The sequence below is a fragment of the Somniosus microcephalus genome, chromosome 13 (assembly GCF_052327205.1).
Source record: "Somniosus microcephalus isolate GS21.2 chromosome 13, FLI_Smic_1.0, whole genome shotgun sequence".
Classification (NCBI taxonomy): domain Eukaryota; kingdom Metazoa; phylum Chordata; class Chondrichthyes; order Squaliformes; family Somniosidae; genus Somniosus; species Somniosus microcephalus.
In genome coordinates, this window is record NC_140999.1 from 40,244,330 (window position 1) to 40,260,685 (window position 16,356).

Below are 16,356 nucleotides of genomic sequence, written 5' to 3' on the forward strand. Positions count from 1 at the left end.
AGATTGGGACTCTACTCATTGGAGTTCAGAAGAATGAGAGGCGATCTTATTGAAACATATAAGATTGTGAAGGGGTTGGATCGGGTGGATGCGGGGAGGATGTTCCCGATGATGGGTGAAACTAGAACTAGGGGGCATAGTCTTAGAATAAGGGGCTGCTCTTTCAAAACTGAGATGAGGAGGAACTACTTCACTCAGAGGGTGGTAGGTCCATGGAATATGCTGCCCCAAAAAGCTGTAGAAGCTACATCATTACATAAATTTAAAACAGAAATAGACAGTTTCCTAGAAGTAAAGGGAATAAAGGGTTATGGGGAGCGGGCAGGAATTTGGACATGAGTCTAGGTTCGGATCGGTCATGGCCCTGTGGGTAGCGGAGCGGGCCCAGGGGCCGTGTAGCCTGATCCTGCTCCTATTTCGTGTGTCTAATTCTGTTAGATTCAGGAGATGGTTCTGTGATAGTAGTTTGGCGGTTAGGATCAGATCAGCCATGATCTTATTGAATGGCGGAGCAGGCTCGAGGGGCTGATTGGCCTACACCTGCTCCTATTTCTTATGTTCTTTTCTTATGAATCAAGATCAAGTTTAGTCTTCAGGTGACCTAGGGTTAGAGGGCTTGGGACAATTGCACCAGGGCATGCAGATGTAATTCAGCCCCATTGTAAAGTCATATATTCTGTCCTTATTTTTATATATTAGATTTTATATTGCTAGTTTGCTAGATTATTTGTCGGATCTCCTGTGTGTTGCACATGGGGAGTCAAAACCAAGTGTATGTCCGGCCATGAGGTTACAGATTGTGGTGGAATACAATTCTGCTGCTGCTGCTGCTGATGGCCCACAGCGCCTCATGGATGCCCAGTTTTGAGCTGCTAGATCTGTTCTGAATCTATCCCATTTAGCAGGGTGGTAGTGCCACACAACACGATGAAGGGTGTCCCCAGTGTGAAGATGGGACTTTGTCTCCACAAGGACTGTGCGGTGGTCACTGCTACCAATACTGGACAGATGCATCTGCGACAGGTAGATTGGTGAGGATGAGGTTAAGTAAGGTTTTTCCCTCGTGTTGGTTCTCTCACCACCTGCTGAAGGCCCGGTCTGCCAACTATGTTCTTCAGGACTCAGCCAGCTCGGTCAGTAGTGGTGCTACCAAGCCACTCTTGGTAATGGGCATTGAAGTCCCCCACCCAGAGCACATTCTGTGCTCTTGCTTCCCTCAATGCTTTTTCCAAGTAGTGTTCAACATGGAGGAGTACTGATTCATCAGCTGAGGGAGGGCGGTTGGTGGTAATCAGCAGGAGGTTTCCTTGCCCATGTTTGACCTGATGCCATGAGACTTCATGGTTAGTGAGCAGGGTCGACTGGGCTGGATGTGCCGTTGTTGTGTCCGAGGTCGATGCCGGGTGGTCAGTCCGGTTTTATTCTTGTAGCGGTTTTTTACAACTGAGTGGCTTGCTGGGCCATTTCAGAGGGCAGTTAAGAGTCAACCACATTGCTGTGGGTCTGGAGTCACATATAGGCCAGACCAGGTAAGGACGACAGATTTTCTTCCCTAAGGGACATTAGTGAACCAGATGGTTTTTTATGACAATCCGGTAGTTTCATGGTCACCATTACTGATACTAGCTTTTTATTCCAGATTTGTTTAATGAACTGAATTTAATTTCCACAGCTACCGTGGTGGGATTTGAACTTGCATATCTGGATTGTTCGTCCAGGCCTCTAGATTACTAGTCCAGTAACATAACCAGTATGTTACAGTTCCCATTTTGTTATACATTTGGTCTTTCTTTTAATATTTTCATTATAAATTCCCAGGTCCAAATTTAGAATGATAACTACCTATGTAAACTTGTCACGTTGTAATTACCCCCACCCACTGTGTTGGCAGTGCAGTAATTCCACTGTGGGAAAATTTTAGTCACAGCATGATGAGTTTACCTGGGTAATTTCCATTATAATTGTGCACATTACAATTAATAATGCAAAAGGTTGACAGGAAATGCAAGCTGACAAGATTTCTAATATATTAATAGATATAGGTAGACATTTAATGAGCAAAAATTACAGGAATTTGGGAAGCAGGGAACCAAGAGTTGGTTGGAACACAGCAGTTTCTCTGCAGTACAAACAGAGGTGTTACGACGCTACCACAGGCAGGACGGTGTAATTATGGATGATGAGTTTGTATGGGCTGTTTCCATTGTAAATGTGTCACAGCAATTTATAAAAGTGTGACAAAAATATAACAATAGGAAGTAAGGTTCTGTAGACAGGAAGTTCACACAGAAGTAAGATTGTTAATATATAGATATATAAAATGGCAATAGAATTAGGAGAGCGACTTTAGAAACTCCTTTCACAGAGTCACCTAGTGGCCAGAGTCTGCAACTAAAGCATTACTGTTGACATACAACATTAAGTGGACAATGTTGACATAGCAATTTACAATGGTAAGTGCTGACAGAAAAGGAGACCAAAAGCCAAGATGAGAAGAAGCAAAGGTTAGTGTGGGGGCTCTGCAAGATTTTTAATAAATATATATTTAAAACCTGCACACCACCAATATAAGATTGTATGTTCTTCGCACAGAAAGTGATTGGTGTGGAACAGATAGGTAGGGTAGTGGAGGCAAAAGCTTTGGAGTCATTTAACAGATGGTTGGATGCTGTCGTGGAGTTGGGACTGTAGGTTTTCTTTTTCATGATGAGCTAATATGGGCTGTGTTGCCTTCCTCATCCATATCTATTGAAGGTTTTTTTGTAGAATTCACAGTTTTCCTGGAACCCAAGCCCACCCTGCTCCACGTACTCAGTTTATCTTCACCTCATCCTTGTCCTCACCCATCCCAGCTGGGTTCATTGAGGTTAGGTTCCAGTCTGTGGTAAACCACTGTTATAGTTATCACTGTATATTGTTCTCACTGTTCTCACTGTCACATCACTACACGAGGTCGCCTCTTGTCGCACTGTTATACCTGGGCTGACCACCTCCGACTCCGCCCATTACCTGCCCAGGTATAAAGGTAGCTGACTGGCTAGTATTCCTCCCTGTTGGATCGGATCACCCACGAGGGTGGGCTCTGTTATTTAGCTAATAAAAACCTTCAGTTACGTTCTTAACTCGTCGCCTTTTATTGGACTAATTGATAGGCATATCAATTTTATTGGCTAAATTTTAAAGATGTCTGATAATGAACAGCAACAGCAAGGAGCTCACCCAGCAGCACAGCAACAGCAGCCTCCAGACAACGGGCCACACCAGCCGGCTTGGCTGCAAGCCTTGAAACCACCATACCTGGATCTAAACCCACAGGCACCAAACGCAGCCCTCAACTTCAAACACTGGCTGGACTGCTTCGAATCCTACCTGGAAGAATCCGGCGCCCCGCAGAGATCCAAACTAAGACTTCTGAACGCCCAAGCGAGCCCGAGAGTATACGCACTCATACAGGACACGACTACGTACGAGGCCGCTATCAACCTACTGAAACAGCAGTACCGCAGCCCGGTAAATTACATGTACACCAGGCACCTCCTAAGATCCCGCCCGCAACAGCCAGGAGAGTCTGTAGCTGAATTTTTACGGGCGCTAAGAGCACTCGGCAGGAACTGTGACTTTAAAGCGGTGACGGCTGTTGAAAATACGGAAGATAATATCCGCGATGCCTTTGTGAAAGGCCTACGGTCCGACTACTCACGGCAAAGACTGCTTGAAGCTAAAGACCTCGACCTGGACAAAGCTGAAGCCCTCGCTCTCTCCCTGGAGGTGGCCCATCAGGACCAGGAGGCGTTTTCCAGGTACTGCTCGCGACCCTGGGACTCGGGCCCGACCCCTACCGCAATACCCTTCGCAGCGCCGCCCCCGGGACCTACCTCAGCGTCGGCGTCCCGGACCCGACCGGGCCCGCCACCCCCGGTACCGGCTCCGACATCGGGCACCCGCGATCGGGCCGCCGGCTGCTTCTTTTGCGGCCAGGAGAAGCACCCGAGGTCGCGCTGCCCAGCCAGGAACTCTACCTGCACAACCTGCAGGAAGAAAGGCCACTTCTCTAAGGCCTGCAGGAGCGGATCTTCAGAGGCCAGCAGTGCCTCATGCGAACTGTGGGGGCGGCCATCTTCTTTCACGGCAACTGAGGCCAGTATCCCCACACGTGAGTCATGGGGGCGGCCATCTTTGATCAAGGCAACCGACCCCAATAGTGCCTCATGTGAGTTATGGGGGCAGCCATCTTCTCCGCCATTTTGTCCTACCTCGTGGGAGACGCCATTTTACACACCACGCCCGACTGCCACCGGGCCCCCGGACCCGACGACCGCCTCGCCCGCAGACGACAACGACTCGCTTACCTACACGCTAGCCTCCGTCACTCTGGATCAAGCCCGCCCACACCACCTGTCCAAGTCGATGATGGACATCAAAGTAAACGGCCACGCCACGACCTGCCTGTTCGACAGCGGAAGCACGGAGAGCTTCATCCACCCAGACACGGTGAGCCACTACTCCCTCCCTGTCCTGCCAACGCGCAACCGAATCTCGATGGCATCGAGGTCCCACGCCACGGACATTAGCGGCTACTGTGCTGTGACCTTGTCGGTTAAGGGTACAGAGTATAAAAACTTTAAACTCCTCGTCCTCCCCCAGCTCTGCGCTGCCGTCCTACTAGGGCTGGACTTCCAATCCCACCTCCAAAGTGTAACCCTAGCATACGGTGGACCCCTCCCCCCACTCACAGTCGACAACCAGCGAAGGTTAAACCGCCCACCGCGTAACACCTGCAGCCTATCCACCCTCAAGGTGCCGCCACCTTCCCTGTTCGCTAACCTCACCCCCGACTGCAAACCCGTCGCTACCAAGAGCAGGCGGTACAGCGCTGGGGACAGAGCTTTCATTAGCTCTGAGGTGCAGCGTCTCCTGAAGGAGGGCATCATCGAGGGGAGCAACAGCCCCTGGCGTGCCCAGGTCGTGGTCGTTAAGACCGGCGATAAAAATCGCCTGGTCATCGACTACAGCCAGACCATAAACAGATACACCCAGCTGGACGCATACCCCCTTCCCCGCATATCTGACATGGTCAATCAGATTGCACAATACCGCGTATTCTCGACCATCGACCTTAAGTCGGCCTACCACCAACTCCCTATCCACCCCGAGGACCGCCAGTACACCGCCTTCGAGGCGAATGGGCGCCTATACCACTTCCTTAGGGTCCCCTTCGGTGTCACCAACGGGGTCTCGGTCTTCCAAAGGGAGATGGACCGGATGGTTGACCAGAACGGACTGCAGGCCACATTCCCCTACCTAGATAACGTCACCATCTGCGGCCGCGACCGGCAGGACCACGACGTGAATCTGGAGAAATTCCTCCGTACGGCCCAACGGCTGAACCTCACCTACAATAAGGAGAAATGCGTGTTTAACACAGCGCGCCTTGCCATCCTTGGCTGTGTAGTAGAGAACGGAGTCATCGGCCCCGACCCCGAAAGAATGCGCCCCCTCATGGAGCTACCCCTCCCCCACTGTCCAAAAGCACTTAGGAGAACCCTGGGGCTTTTCGCCTACTATGCCCAATGGGTACCCAATTATGCGGACAAAGCCAGACCCCTCCTGAAAACCACATCCTTCCCCCTCACGGAAGAGGCGTGCGCGGCCTTCTCCCTCATTAAGGGAGACATAGCCAAGGCCACAATGCACGCAGTGGATGAGTCAATCCCCTTCCAAGTGGAGAGCGATGCATCCGACTTCGCCCTAGCCGCTACCCTTAACCAGGAGGGTAGGCCGGTAGCCTTCTTCTCAAGGACCCTACAGGGCCCCGAGACCCGACACTCGTCGGTCGAGAAGGAAGCCCAGGCAATTGTGGAGGCAGTACGGCGCTGGAGGCACTACTTGGCAGGCAAACGATTTACCCTCCTCACCGACCAACGCTCGGTTGCCTTCATGTTTAATAACAAGCTGAGGGGCAAGATCAAGAACGACAAAATCTTGAGGTGGAGAATCGAGCTTTCCACCTATGATTATGAGATCTTGTACCGGCCCGGTAAACTGAACGACCCCCCTGATGCTCTTTCACGCATTACATGCGCCAGCGCGCAAAGTGATAGACTTCAGACCCTCCACAATGACCTCTGCCACCCCGGAGTCACCAGACTCTACCATTTCATTAAGGCCCGCAACCTGCCATACTCCATCGAGGAGGTCAGGACCATGACCAGGAACTGCCAGATCTGTGCTGAGTGCAAACCGCACTTCTATAAGCCGGACAGAGCAAGCCTGATCAAGGCCACCCGCCCCTTCGAGCGTCTGAGCATCGACTTCAAGGGGCCCCTACCGTCATCCGACCGTAATGTGTACTTCCTCAACATCGTTGATGAGTACTCCCGTTTCCCCTTTGCCTTCCCCTGCCCAGACATGACCAGTAACACGGTCATTAAATGCCTGAACAAACTCTTCGCCTTGTTCGGGTTCCCGAACTATATACATAGTGACCGGGGCGCCTCCTTCATGAGCGAGGAACTCCGTCAGTTCCTATTGGAGAGGGGTATTGCAGCAAGCAGGACCACCAGCTACAACCCCCGAGGGAACGGCCAGGTGGAAAGAGAGAACGCGACGGTATGGAAGGCCACCCTCTTAGCCTTAAAGTCTAAGGGCCTCCCAACCTCCCGCTGGCAAGAGGTCCTCCCGATTGCGCTGCACTCCATCCGGTCACTACTTTGCACTGCCATTAACACCACCCCCCATGCCCGAATGTTTGTCTTCCCCAGGAAGTCGACTACGGGAACCACCCTACCAACCTGGCTGACCTCTCCGGGACCCGTCTTGCTGCGAAAGCACGTGAGGGCCCATAAAACGGACCCCCTGGTCGAGAAGGTGAACCTCCTGCACGCCAACCCCCAGTACGCCTATGTGGCTTACCCAGACGGACGGGAGGACACTGTCTCCTTACGAGACCTCGCACCCTCACCCCCCCCTCCCAACCCCCCGAGTCCAGCCGAGGTAGACGGCATGCCGGAACCCCACGAGCCTTTGCCGACTACGCAGACACCAGCTTTAACACCGGATAATGTAACACCGCCGCTGCGACGATCGGAGAGGCTAACGAAGCCTCCGGACAGACTGACATACCAGAGCTGGTAATACACTTCACCCCGCCGGACTCTAATCTAAACAAGGGGTGAATGTGGTAAACCACTGTTATAGTTATCACTGTATATTGTTCTCACTGTTCTCACTGTCACATCACTACACGAGGTCGCCTCTTGTCGCACTGTTATACCTGGGCTGACCACCTCCGACTCCGCCCATTACCTGCCCAGGTATAAAGGTAGCTGACTGGCTAGTATTCCTCCCTGTTGGATCGGATCACCCACGAGGGTGGGCTCTGTTATTTAGCTAATAAAAACCTTCAGTTACGTTCTTAACTCGTCGCCTTTTATTGGACTAATTGATAGGCATATCACAGTCTACTTCTAGTTCCTTCAGGCAAAATGTGATTGATACCTATAATGGTCTCTGGGTAGGGTAGTGGAGGCAAAAATGCTGGAATTCAAGAGGCAGTTAGATGCTGTAATGCCCTCCTAGGCAGTCGCAGATTTCTATCGAAGCATAAGCTGGATGGGCTGAATGACTTCTCTCACCTAAACCTGATGTTGTGAATATCAGCACCACCATTATTGTTGTTGTAATCTTGTTTCCACAAGCTGACCATTTCACTGCATCATGTTGTCTTCCTCAAAGCACCACTTTCCCCCTCGGCGGATTATTGGGTAAGAGATCGTGGGCTAGGAGACAGGCTGATATATTTAAAGTATCATGGTTCCCCCCAGCATCTTCTGGTATTGCTGTGTTTCCGCTGCCATGGAACTTGCTCTGTGTAGTGTGTTTGTTACTGGTGAGTAGCCATCTGGTGTGTGAGATGCTCCACCTTGTTGTTTTAACCTGGTGACAGTTTCTTCACACCTTCAGAACCAACAGAATTTAAACGAAAAGGAGAAATTAAACAGCTGTTTCTGAGCCCAGAGAAGACCCTGAGTAAGACAAGAATTCTTGGCATTTTGTGCTTTTTACAGAAAGAATCCAGAACATTCTGCCATGGTAAAATGTAGAGCTGATGGTAAAGGAGACATCCACATTTTATTTTTATTCCGTTTTCCCCCACTTCTCCTGGAGAAGCTGCCTGTTGCAGTTCCCCTGGAACCAGTAGCCCTCCGGTGCAATTTCCAGTTTCTTTAGTTCCAGATAGTGCTACTTGAGCCTCCAGATTCCCAGTCACCATCCTACATTCCAGTATTCCCAGTCTTTGCACACATGGTAGTTTAGGTCCAATATTCCAGCCCTGAGTGCAGGGTCAGAATACCTTGTTCACCATAAAATTCCTAGTCCCATGTCCCACGCATTATTCCCAATTTGTGGTTTATGCATTCCAAATTACTTTTAACCGCCTTAGTACATTAAGCTGACAAAGGGTTCCCACCCAGAACATTAAGCTGTTTTTCTGTCCCAGATGCTGACAGGCCTGCCGTGTATTTCCTACATCTTTGTTTTCTCAACATGAAATTTGCTTGTGGATTTTTTTTTTATAAATGGTTCCATCTCAGTTTCTACTGGATCTGTGGAAAATCATTTGAAATGGAGTTGTTCAAGGTTATAAATTTGTGCTGGTACAATTCGATATTGGGTGCCGTGATTAATGTAGGACACGCTTCACTCCCCACAGCAATCTGACATTCTGTGCCGTGTTTAATGTAATGCAGCTCACTCCCTGGTATAATGCAATATTCTGTGCCATGATTAACATTGGATGACTCACTCGCTAATGGGCCTGTGGATAAAGGCCTCAGCAATGGAGCACTGAGGCACCCAAACCAAAAGGTCCTGGGCTTGATGTCTGTTCTGTACTAAATGAGTTGATTCCATTTTAGGGCAGGGTTAGGGGCACTACAATTGGCATCAGTGACCCTGAGTTTGGGTGGAAAATTAAGGGGAAAAAAGGGGATAAATGTTCCACAAATAAACACAATTCATTTTATTAATTACATAGAATTTACAGCACAGAAACGGGCCATTCGGCCCAACAGGTCTGTGCCGGTGTTTATGCTACACGTGAGCCTCCTCCCGCCCTGGTTCATCTAACCCTATCCTTCTATTCCCTTCTCTCATGTATTTATCTAACTTTCTGTTAAATGCATCTATGTTATTCGCCTCAACTACTACTTGTGGTAGCGAATTCCACATTCTGGGTAAAGTGAGGTAATAAACAGTTTACAAATAATGAAGCTTGCTGTCTGGTAATTTTCTAATCTTACAGCTGTTAAATTTCCTGTCTTAAATTTGAATAAATAGCAACTGCAATCTGTTTCAGACACCTTGTGACCTCTGACAGGATGGAGTTAGAATTCTGCATAGTCAGCCTTCCTTTACTCAGTTATCAGCTAATCCCAGCCTGACCCTGTCAGGCTGCAACTTGCTTTTGTGTCACTAATGCTGTGTTAACATCTTTAAAAGTCATTCATCAGTGTGCCCATTATTTTACCATAAACTTTTGTTGTGACCTTTTTTTAAAAAAAAAATTCTCCTCTCCTGTCGCACTGACTCGTGCTGGGGCACAGTCCCAGAGGTACCAGCTGCCCTGTGGTACCTCTGTCAAGTGGCCAATCTTCACCTGTGAGCTTAGGCAGTGAGTGTTGACAGGCTACTTTGCCATGGGGGGCATCACAGCCGAGCCTAATCTTGCCCTCCTTACATGATGTTTCTGCAAGCACTTTCCACCTGTTTGTCATCAGGATGACAATCAGGAGCAAGAACCCTGGCTGATGTTCTCCTCCCTAATTCAGGGTTACAGAAGCCAATTGTTGCCAAACTACCTCCAGGACAGAGCACGATTTGACACCTGATGGGGGGGAAGCAGGCAAGTCGGAAGAGCTCCTTGTAGGACTGCTCCTAGGCTTGACCAAGGTGGCCATTAACTGGTCCAGGCAGTGGGCAGTCGAGGGGGTCGTTCGGCCTGACTGTCTGCCTCTATTCCGCTTCTATGTTCGCGCCAAGGTGTCCCTGGAGATGGAGCACGCGGTGTCCACTGGCACGCTCAAGACCTTCTGCGACTGGTGGGCACCGGAGGGACTGTAGTGCATCGTCACCCCTGGGTATAGCATTTTCATTTAATTTGTTAAGTTTCTTTTTAATTTTGGTTAAGTTACAGTTTTTATTGGTTGCGTCCCTTTAAGAAGGGGGCACATGCTACCTCTAAATTGGTAATGGTGATTGCCATCCACCAGTGCAATAAGAAGAGTGGGTGCGATTTTACAGTTGGCTTAATTCCACACATGGTTACCCCTCCCACCCCCTCCCCCGAGCCATTGAGGGAGCTCAAACTGCTTACACCGGCCCACTATACATACATTGACTCGTCCAACAGAAGCAAGTTAATATTCACTTGCATTACGCTAAACGATTCTGTATCTGTGATACATTCAAGAATGAAACACTGACAAAAAAACTAACGTCCTAATGAATCAATCTAGTTTCTGCTTTTAACAAGAATCCCAAGGCTAAATTTTAATGAGAGTGTCTGAGGTTTGGTAATGAGCTGATTCCGCGAGCCTGCTTCAGATTGTAACTTGTTGGCTGCACTTTTTTATTATTTAATTTAAAAGCCACAGCTGGTCCCCAAATGTTGGCTGGGATCACTTCTCACTTTGTCTGTTTTTCAGCCATGTTTATTGATGCTGAACATGAAATTCAGACTGAACCCTGCACAGATTTACAAAATACCCCAAAATCATTTACAGGGCTTAGACTCACTACAGGAAAAGCATGCTGTTTCTCGTGTGGGAAATACATGACCAAAACTAAGGTAGCAGGTCAAGTCATATATAGTGGAGAACTGCAAGGAGTAGGCTTCAGAAGATTGAGAAACTGCCAGAACTTCCGGTCAGGAACTTGAATGCTTTTCAGTTTGGTAGAATTTTGCGCTTATAGCTGGAGGATGTAGTGCTGCGGAATCGAATATTTTGCTATTTTTTTGTTACCCAGTCTCTGCATCAAGTTACTCATGCAAGTATAGCTGAGCCTTTACCATTGCCATGGGCATGGTGTCTGAGATACAACTCTCCGAGATATCTGCGCTCCTCTAATACTGGCGTCTTGCGCATTCCTGATTTTAATCGCTCCACCATTGGCGGCCGTGCCTTCAGCTGCCGAGGCCCTAAGCTCTGGAATTTCTTCTCTCCACCTCTCTTTCCTCCTTTAAGACGCTCCTTAAAACCTACCACTTTGACCAAGCCCTACCCTAATATCTCCTTATGTGGTTCGATGTCATTTTTTTTGATAACGCTCCTGTGAAGCACCTTGGGATGTTTTACTACATTAAAAGCGCTATATAAATACAAGTTGTTGTTTTTGTTGTCGCGTTGGATCCTATGATTTTGACTCTTTGATTTTCGGTCTCCTCGTGTTCATGGCCCCATCTAGCACTCCCAGGGTAGGTGGAGCACAGGTTAGATACAGAGTAATGCTCCCACTCTGCTGTCGCAACCATGTGCCTCAGGTGAAACTTCAAAAAAAGTGTCCCCTACTGCACCACTGTGACATTTTTCCTATTTCCTAAACCAGCCATTATGTGGCTTTTCTGATTGAAATTGCCAGTTTAGCGAGATCGTTTTCTTCCTTCTTCACAAAATTGCCCACCTCTACTTTTCCTGCTGTCCCAGCTCAAGGGTTGACTTTTCTAACACTCCCTTAGCTAGCTGCCCTGCCTTAACAAGCTTTAATCCATCCCTAACAGCACAGCCTGTGTCCTTACCCACAAAACATCCCCCACTCCCAACACCCACGTTCTCTCTAAGCTCCCTTAGCTCTTTGGGCTCCAGCAAGTTGACTTCCAAATTTTCTCCTCACCATCAAATCTGTCCATGCCTTGCCCCTTAGTGATCCTCTCCTGTCTTGCATCCCATGCATTCCTCCAGCTGTCTAACGCCAGGCTTCTCCTTGTCCTCCCCTCCCTTTGCTCCACCATTGGTGGATGATCATTCAGCCACTGCACCCCAGCCCAATTCCTTCTGTCTTAGCAGCTCCCTTCCTGTTCAAAAACCACAAAACCTTGTAACGTTCCTTTGTTCCCCGATTGTAACATTGTCCATTTTCCCTTTCCTCTCCACAATGTCCACTTTTTTTATTTTCCTCCTCAATATTTGGAGGCTTCTTCCCGCATTTGAAGTTTTTTCGTGCTAGTTTCATGGTGTGGGCCCATGCCCACCAGGAACTGGGCTGAGACTTTGGTGGACCCAAGTAAGAGCCAGCAGACAAAAATAATTTCATCCCATTAGTCTGGGCTGGATTCAAACCTGGGCCCTAGAAGGGAAAAGTTGAATTGTAATCCACTGCACCACCTAATACAGGTACCTTAAAAATTAGGGTTTTTTTCATCGGCTGAGACTCTCTGGACAGATCACTGAAACATGAGGCGTTCCTAGAAAAAAGGTATCCCCAGCAGCATGGGAACAAATTCAGCAATTTAAAAAAAAAAAAAGTATCTTTCCTGATTCTCTGTAGGTAACTGCAAGGCCCATGTGGTCCTGTGCCATTCAGATCAGATGGTCCAGGGCTCCTCCTTGGTCTGTGCTGAGTTAGCTGATCCAAGCCAGGCTAGCAGTAAGGATGCTACATTTGATTTCAGTGGTCCTGGTTTAGGGAGTGGAAGATCAGCCAGAGTTCTTGCTTGTGATCACAATCCAGAGAGTCCTGCAGGAAAGCCCATGTGCGGAGACCGATGAGAGCAGGAACAGGCTTGCCGGTGATGCATCTTGTGATTGACCAGCTGGCTGACACTCACTGTTCAAGGTCATATATGGTGACTAGCCACTTGAGAAAGTTACTAGTAGAACCCACAACTCAGCAAGAGTAAGCACCCGGGGAACCCGTACCCCAGAGAGAAAGTCAGCACCAGGGGAACTGTACCCCAGAGAGAATCAGCACCCGGGGAACTGTACCCCAGAGAGAGTCAGCACCCGGGGAACACATACCCCAGTGAGAGTCAGCACCCGGGGAATCCGTACCCCAGTGAGTCAGCACCCGGGGAATCCGTACCCCAGAGAGAATCAGCACCCGGGGAACCCGTACCCCAGAGAGAGTCAGGACCTGGGGAACCCATACCCCAGAGAGAGTCAGCACCCGGGGAATTCGTACCCCAGTGAGAGTCAGCACCCGGGGAATCCGTACCCCAGAGAGAATCAGCACCCGGGGAACCCGTACCCCAGTGAGAGTCAGCACCCAGGGAACCTGTACCCCAGAGAGAGTCAGCACCCGGGGAACCCGTACCCCAGAGAGAGTCAGCACCCGGGGAACTGTACCCCAGAGAGAGTCAGCACCCGGGGAACTGTACCCCAGAGAGAGCCAGCACCCGGGGAACCCGTACCCCAGAGAGAGTCAGCACCCGGGGAACCCATACCCCAATGAGAGTCAGCACCCGGGGAACCCGTACCCCAGAGAGAGTCAGCACCCGGGGAACCCGTACCCCAGAGAGAGTCAGCACCCGGGGAACCCGTACCCCAGAGAGAGTCAGCACCTGGGGAACCCGTACCCCAGAGAGAGTCAGCACCTTCAAGATATAAGGAGAGGAAATTGGAAAATGGGGGCAGAAAGCACAGAAAGGAATGAGAGCGGCATTGAACGTCCTTTTGCCTTGCACCATCTCTTAATCGCTCCTGCCTTCCATCCTAACACAGACCTTCCCTTTTGTTCTTTCCTCCCCTCCCCCCTTTCCCTGCCCCTGCACTTGCTTAAAAACCTGTTTGATCGCCAGCTTTTTTCCAGTTCTGACGAAGGGTCATCGACCTGAAGCGTTAACTCTGTTTCTCTCTCCACTGATGCTGCCTGACCTGCTGAGTATTTCCAGCATTTTCTGCTTTTGTTTCAGATTTCCGGCATCCGCAGTATTTTGCTTTTGTATTGAACATTGCGGCTCTGGAATGCAAATGATGAGATACAGGTTTGCGCCATGAGTCTTTGCACCGTGAGTTACTGATCCGAGTGGTGAGGTAGGCATGTCCCCGCAGGGAGAGTAACCTGAGCTGCACACACACACCATGTGCTGCCTGACCTGCCCTCTTGCTGGAGAACGTGTGACAGCAAGCAGGGGAGAGCGAGAAAAATATAAGAGCAGCTCTACAACCAAGGATAACACTAGACAGCTACAGGCAGATACTGACTTCGGAAAACTATGGGGAGAAAAGATAAATAAATCCCCTTGCTGCGATGTGTCACTTCCCGACATCTGCTCAGGGTCCCAGCTGAAGGGAGATCACTTTGAAGTTTTTCTGCTGCTCGTTTAGCCTTTAATGAAACTCTGTCAGTTTTGTGTTCTATGAATAGTGACTCGAGTGTTAATGGTGGAACTGATGTCTCTACAAGCCCAGTTTCTTCATACTATTAGAAAAGGGTTCTAGAAGAGTGCCCAAATTCTGAGTTTCTGCATGCTGATGTGTTTGTAGAGGGGCACACAGATGCCAGGCACACCCCCGGAGATGGGAGCAAAAATCAGAGGACGAGTCAGAATGACTCGTGTGCAGTTCCCAACCGCTGGTGGTAGAGCAGTGGCTTGGCAGCAAGCCTCCCGCCCTATGGAGTAGAGATGGTCTGAACGACAGGCAGACCCCATGAAGGGAGACTCGAGGACATTACAGCTGTGAATGACACACTCAGTCCTTTTACAATGGTTTTATTGCGATATTTGACACTGAAACACCAACGGCTTCAAACCATTTCTTTTCCAGTTGTGCTGATTGGGGACTCCGGGGTTGGAAAGAGCAATCTCCTGTCAAGGTTCACGCGCAACGAGTTTAATCTGGAGAGCAAGAGCACCATTGGAGTGGAGTTTGCCACCAGGAGTATCCAGGTAGATGGAAAGACAATTAAAGCACAGATCTGGGACACAGCGGGACAGGAGCGATATCGTGCCATCACTTCAGCGTAAGGACCTTTTTTTGATCAATTTTTCTCCTCTACCCCTTCCCTAATTTTTCCAATGCCACTATATAGCCAGCTTCTGGAAAATGTGAGTAGCCTGGAATGAGCAGACTCCAATTTCCCCTCGGTGCAGGGTAACAAAGTAAGAAATACAAACACCACATCTTGCAGTTTCCCTTAAGTCAATAAATAGTAACAAAGATGAGGAAGAAGTGATGCGGCACACAGTGATGTTGCAAGTCACGGAAGATGTGATGTCTCCTCAAAGCAACAACAAAAAATCTGTTGCAATAGCTGTACCTGCAGCGGGTGACAGGCGGGTTTAATTTTCTGCTTCATTAGTCACAGTTTGGGGGCTCGGAAATGTCTGTCATTGGTCTTTTCCTTCTCCATTCCTCACCTTAAGGCACTGGATCTTTCTGGGGTACAATTCCCAGGGAGCTGGCTCTCTGGGGTACAGTGCCACAGGCGCTGACTCTCACTGGGGTACAGTTCCACTGGGGTACAGTTCCGCAGACGCCGCCTCTCGCTGGGGCGCTGCTCCCCGGGCGCCGCCTCTCGCTGGGGCGCTGCTCCCCGGGCGCCGCCTCTCGCTGGGGCGCTGCTCCCCGGGCGCCGCCTCTCGCTGGGGCGCTGCTCCCCGGGCGCCGCCTCTCGCTGGGGCGCTGCTCCCCGGGCGCCGCCTCTCGCTGGGGCGCTGCTCCCCGGGCGCCAGGTGCCCTCTATTGTTCCATTCAAAGTGTCCATTGTTCATGTGTGAGCCTGGATAGTGAATGACAAAGGCTATGGTGCCCCCGACAGTCAAATAGCCTCGACATCTATACTTCTGCATGCTTTCTAGCAGGGTCACTGGATAGTGATGAGGGGCAGGAATCCTGATTTTCCCCTCCCTAACCCTGTAGAACCCCTATTGCCACCTTGTCTGAGCACAGCTAATTCAGCGTAGATCAGGGATTGAACTAGTAAACTTCCTGCTCTGTATGGATCAGTACCACAGGAGACAGTTTTTTTTAATGTATTTTTATTTGACCCTTTCGGTTCTATATGGCAGGTTTCGGCAGGTGAGCAGGAGTGAGGACTGATACAATCTGGATTGTGTGTTCTCAGGTACTACCGTGGGGCTGTAGGTGCTCTGCTCGTCTATGATATTGCCAAACATCTAACGTACGAGAATGTGGAGCGGTGGCTGAAGGAGTTGCGTGACCACGGCGACAACAACATAGTCATCATGCTGGTCGGGAACAAGAGTGACCTCCGTCACCTGAGAGCTGTGCCAACGGATGAGGCGCGGGCCTTCGCTGGTGAGCTACGTTGTAGCTAGAAACAGTCTGAAACCTCTGAGCTGATTTTTTAAATTCTAGGCACTGCGCTCAGATAGTGGGAGACTGCAGAACAGAA

The 16,356-nt window shown here is 49.7% G+C and overlaps 1 protein-coding gene across 1 annotated transcript in view; it reads left to right on the forward strand.

Annotated features, from left to right (window-relative positions):
• The window catches only part of LOC147108251 (ras-related protein Rab-11B-like), a 35,816-nt gene that overhangs the window by 6,940 nt on the left and 12,520 nt on the right, over positions 1-16,356 (forward strand). Inside the window, exons 2-3 of the mRNA XM_086004796.1 lie at positions 14,766-14,961; positions 16,066-16,259. Coding sequence (XP_085860922.1) covers positions 14,766-14,961; positions 16,066-16,259 — 390 coding nt within the window. The remainder of the gene's footprint in view (positions 1-14,765; positions 14,962-16,065; positions 16,260-16,356) is intronic.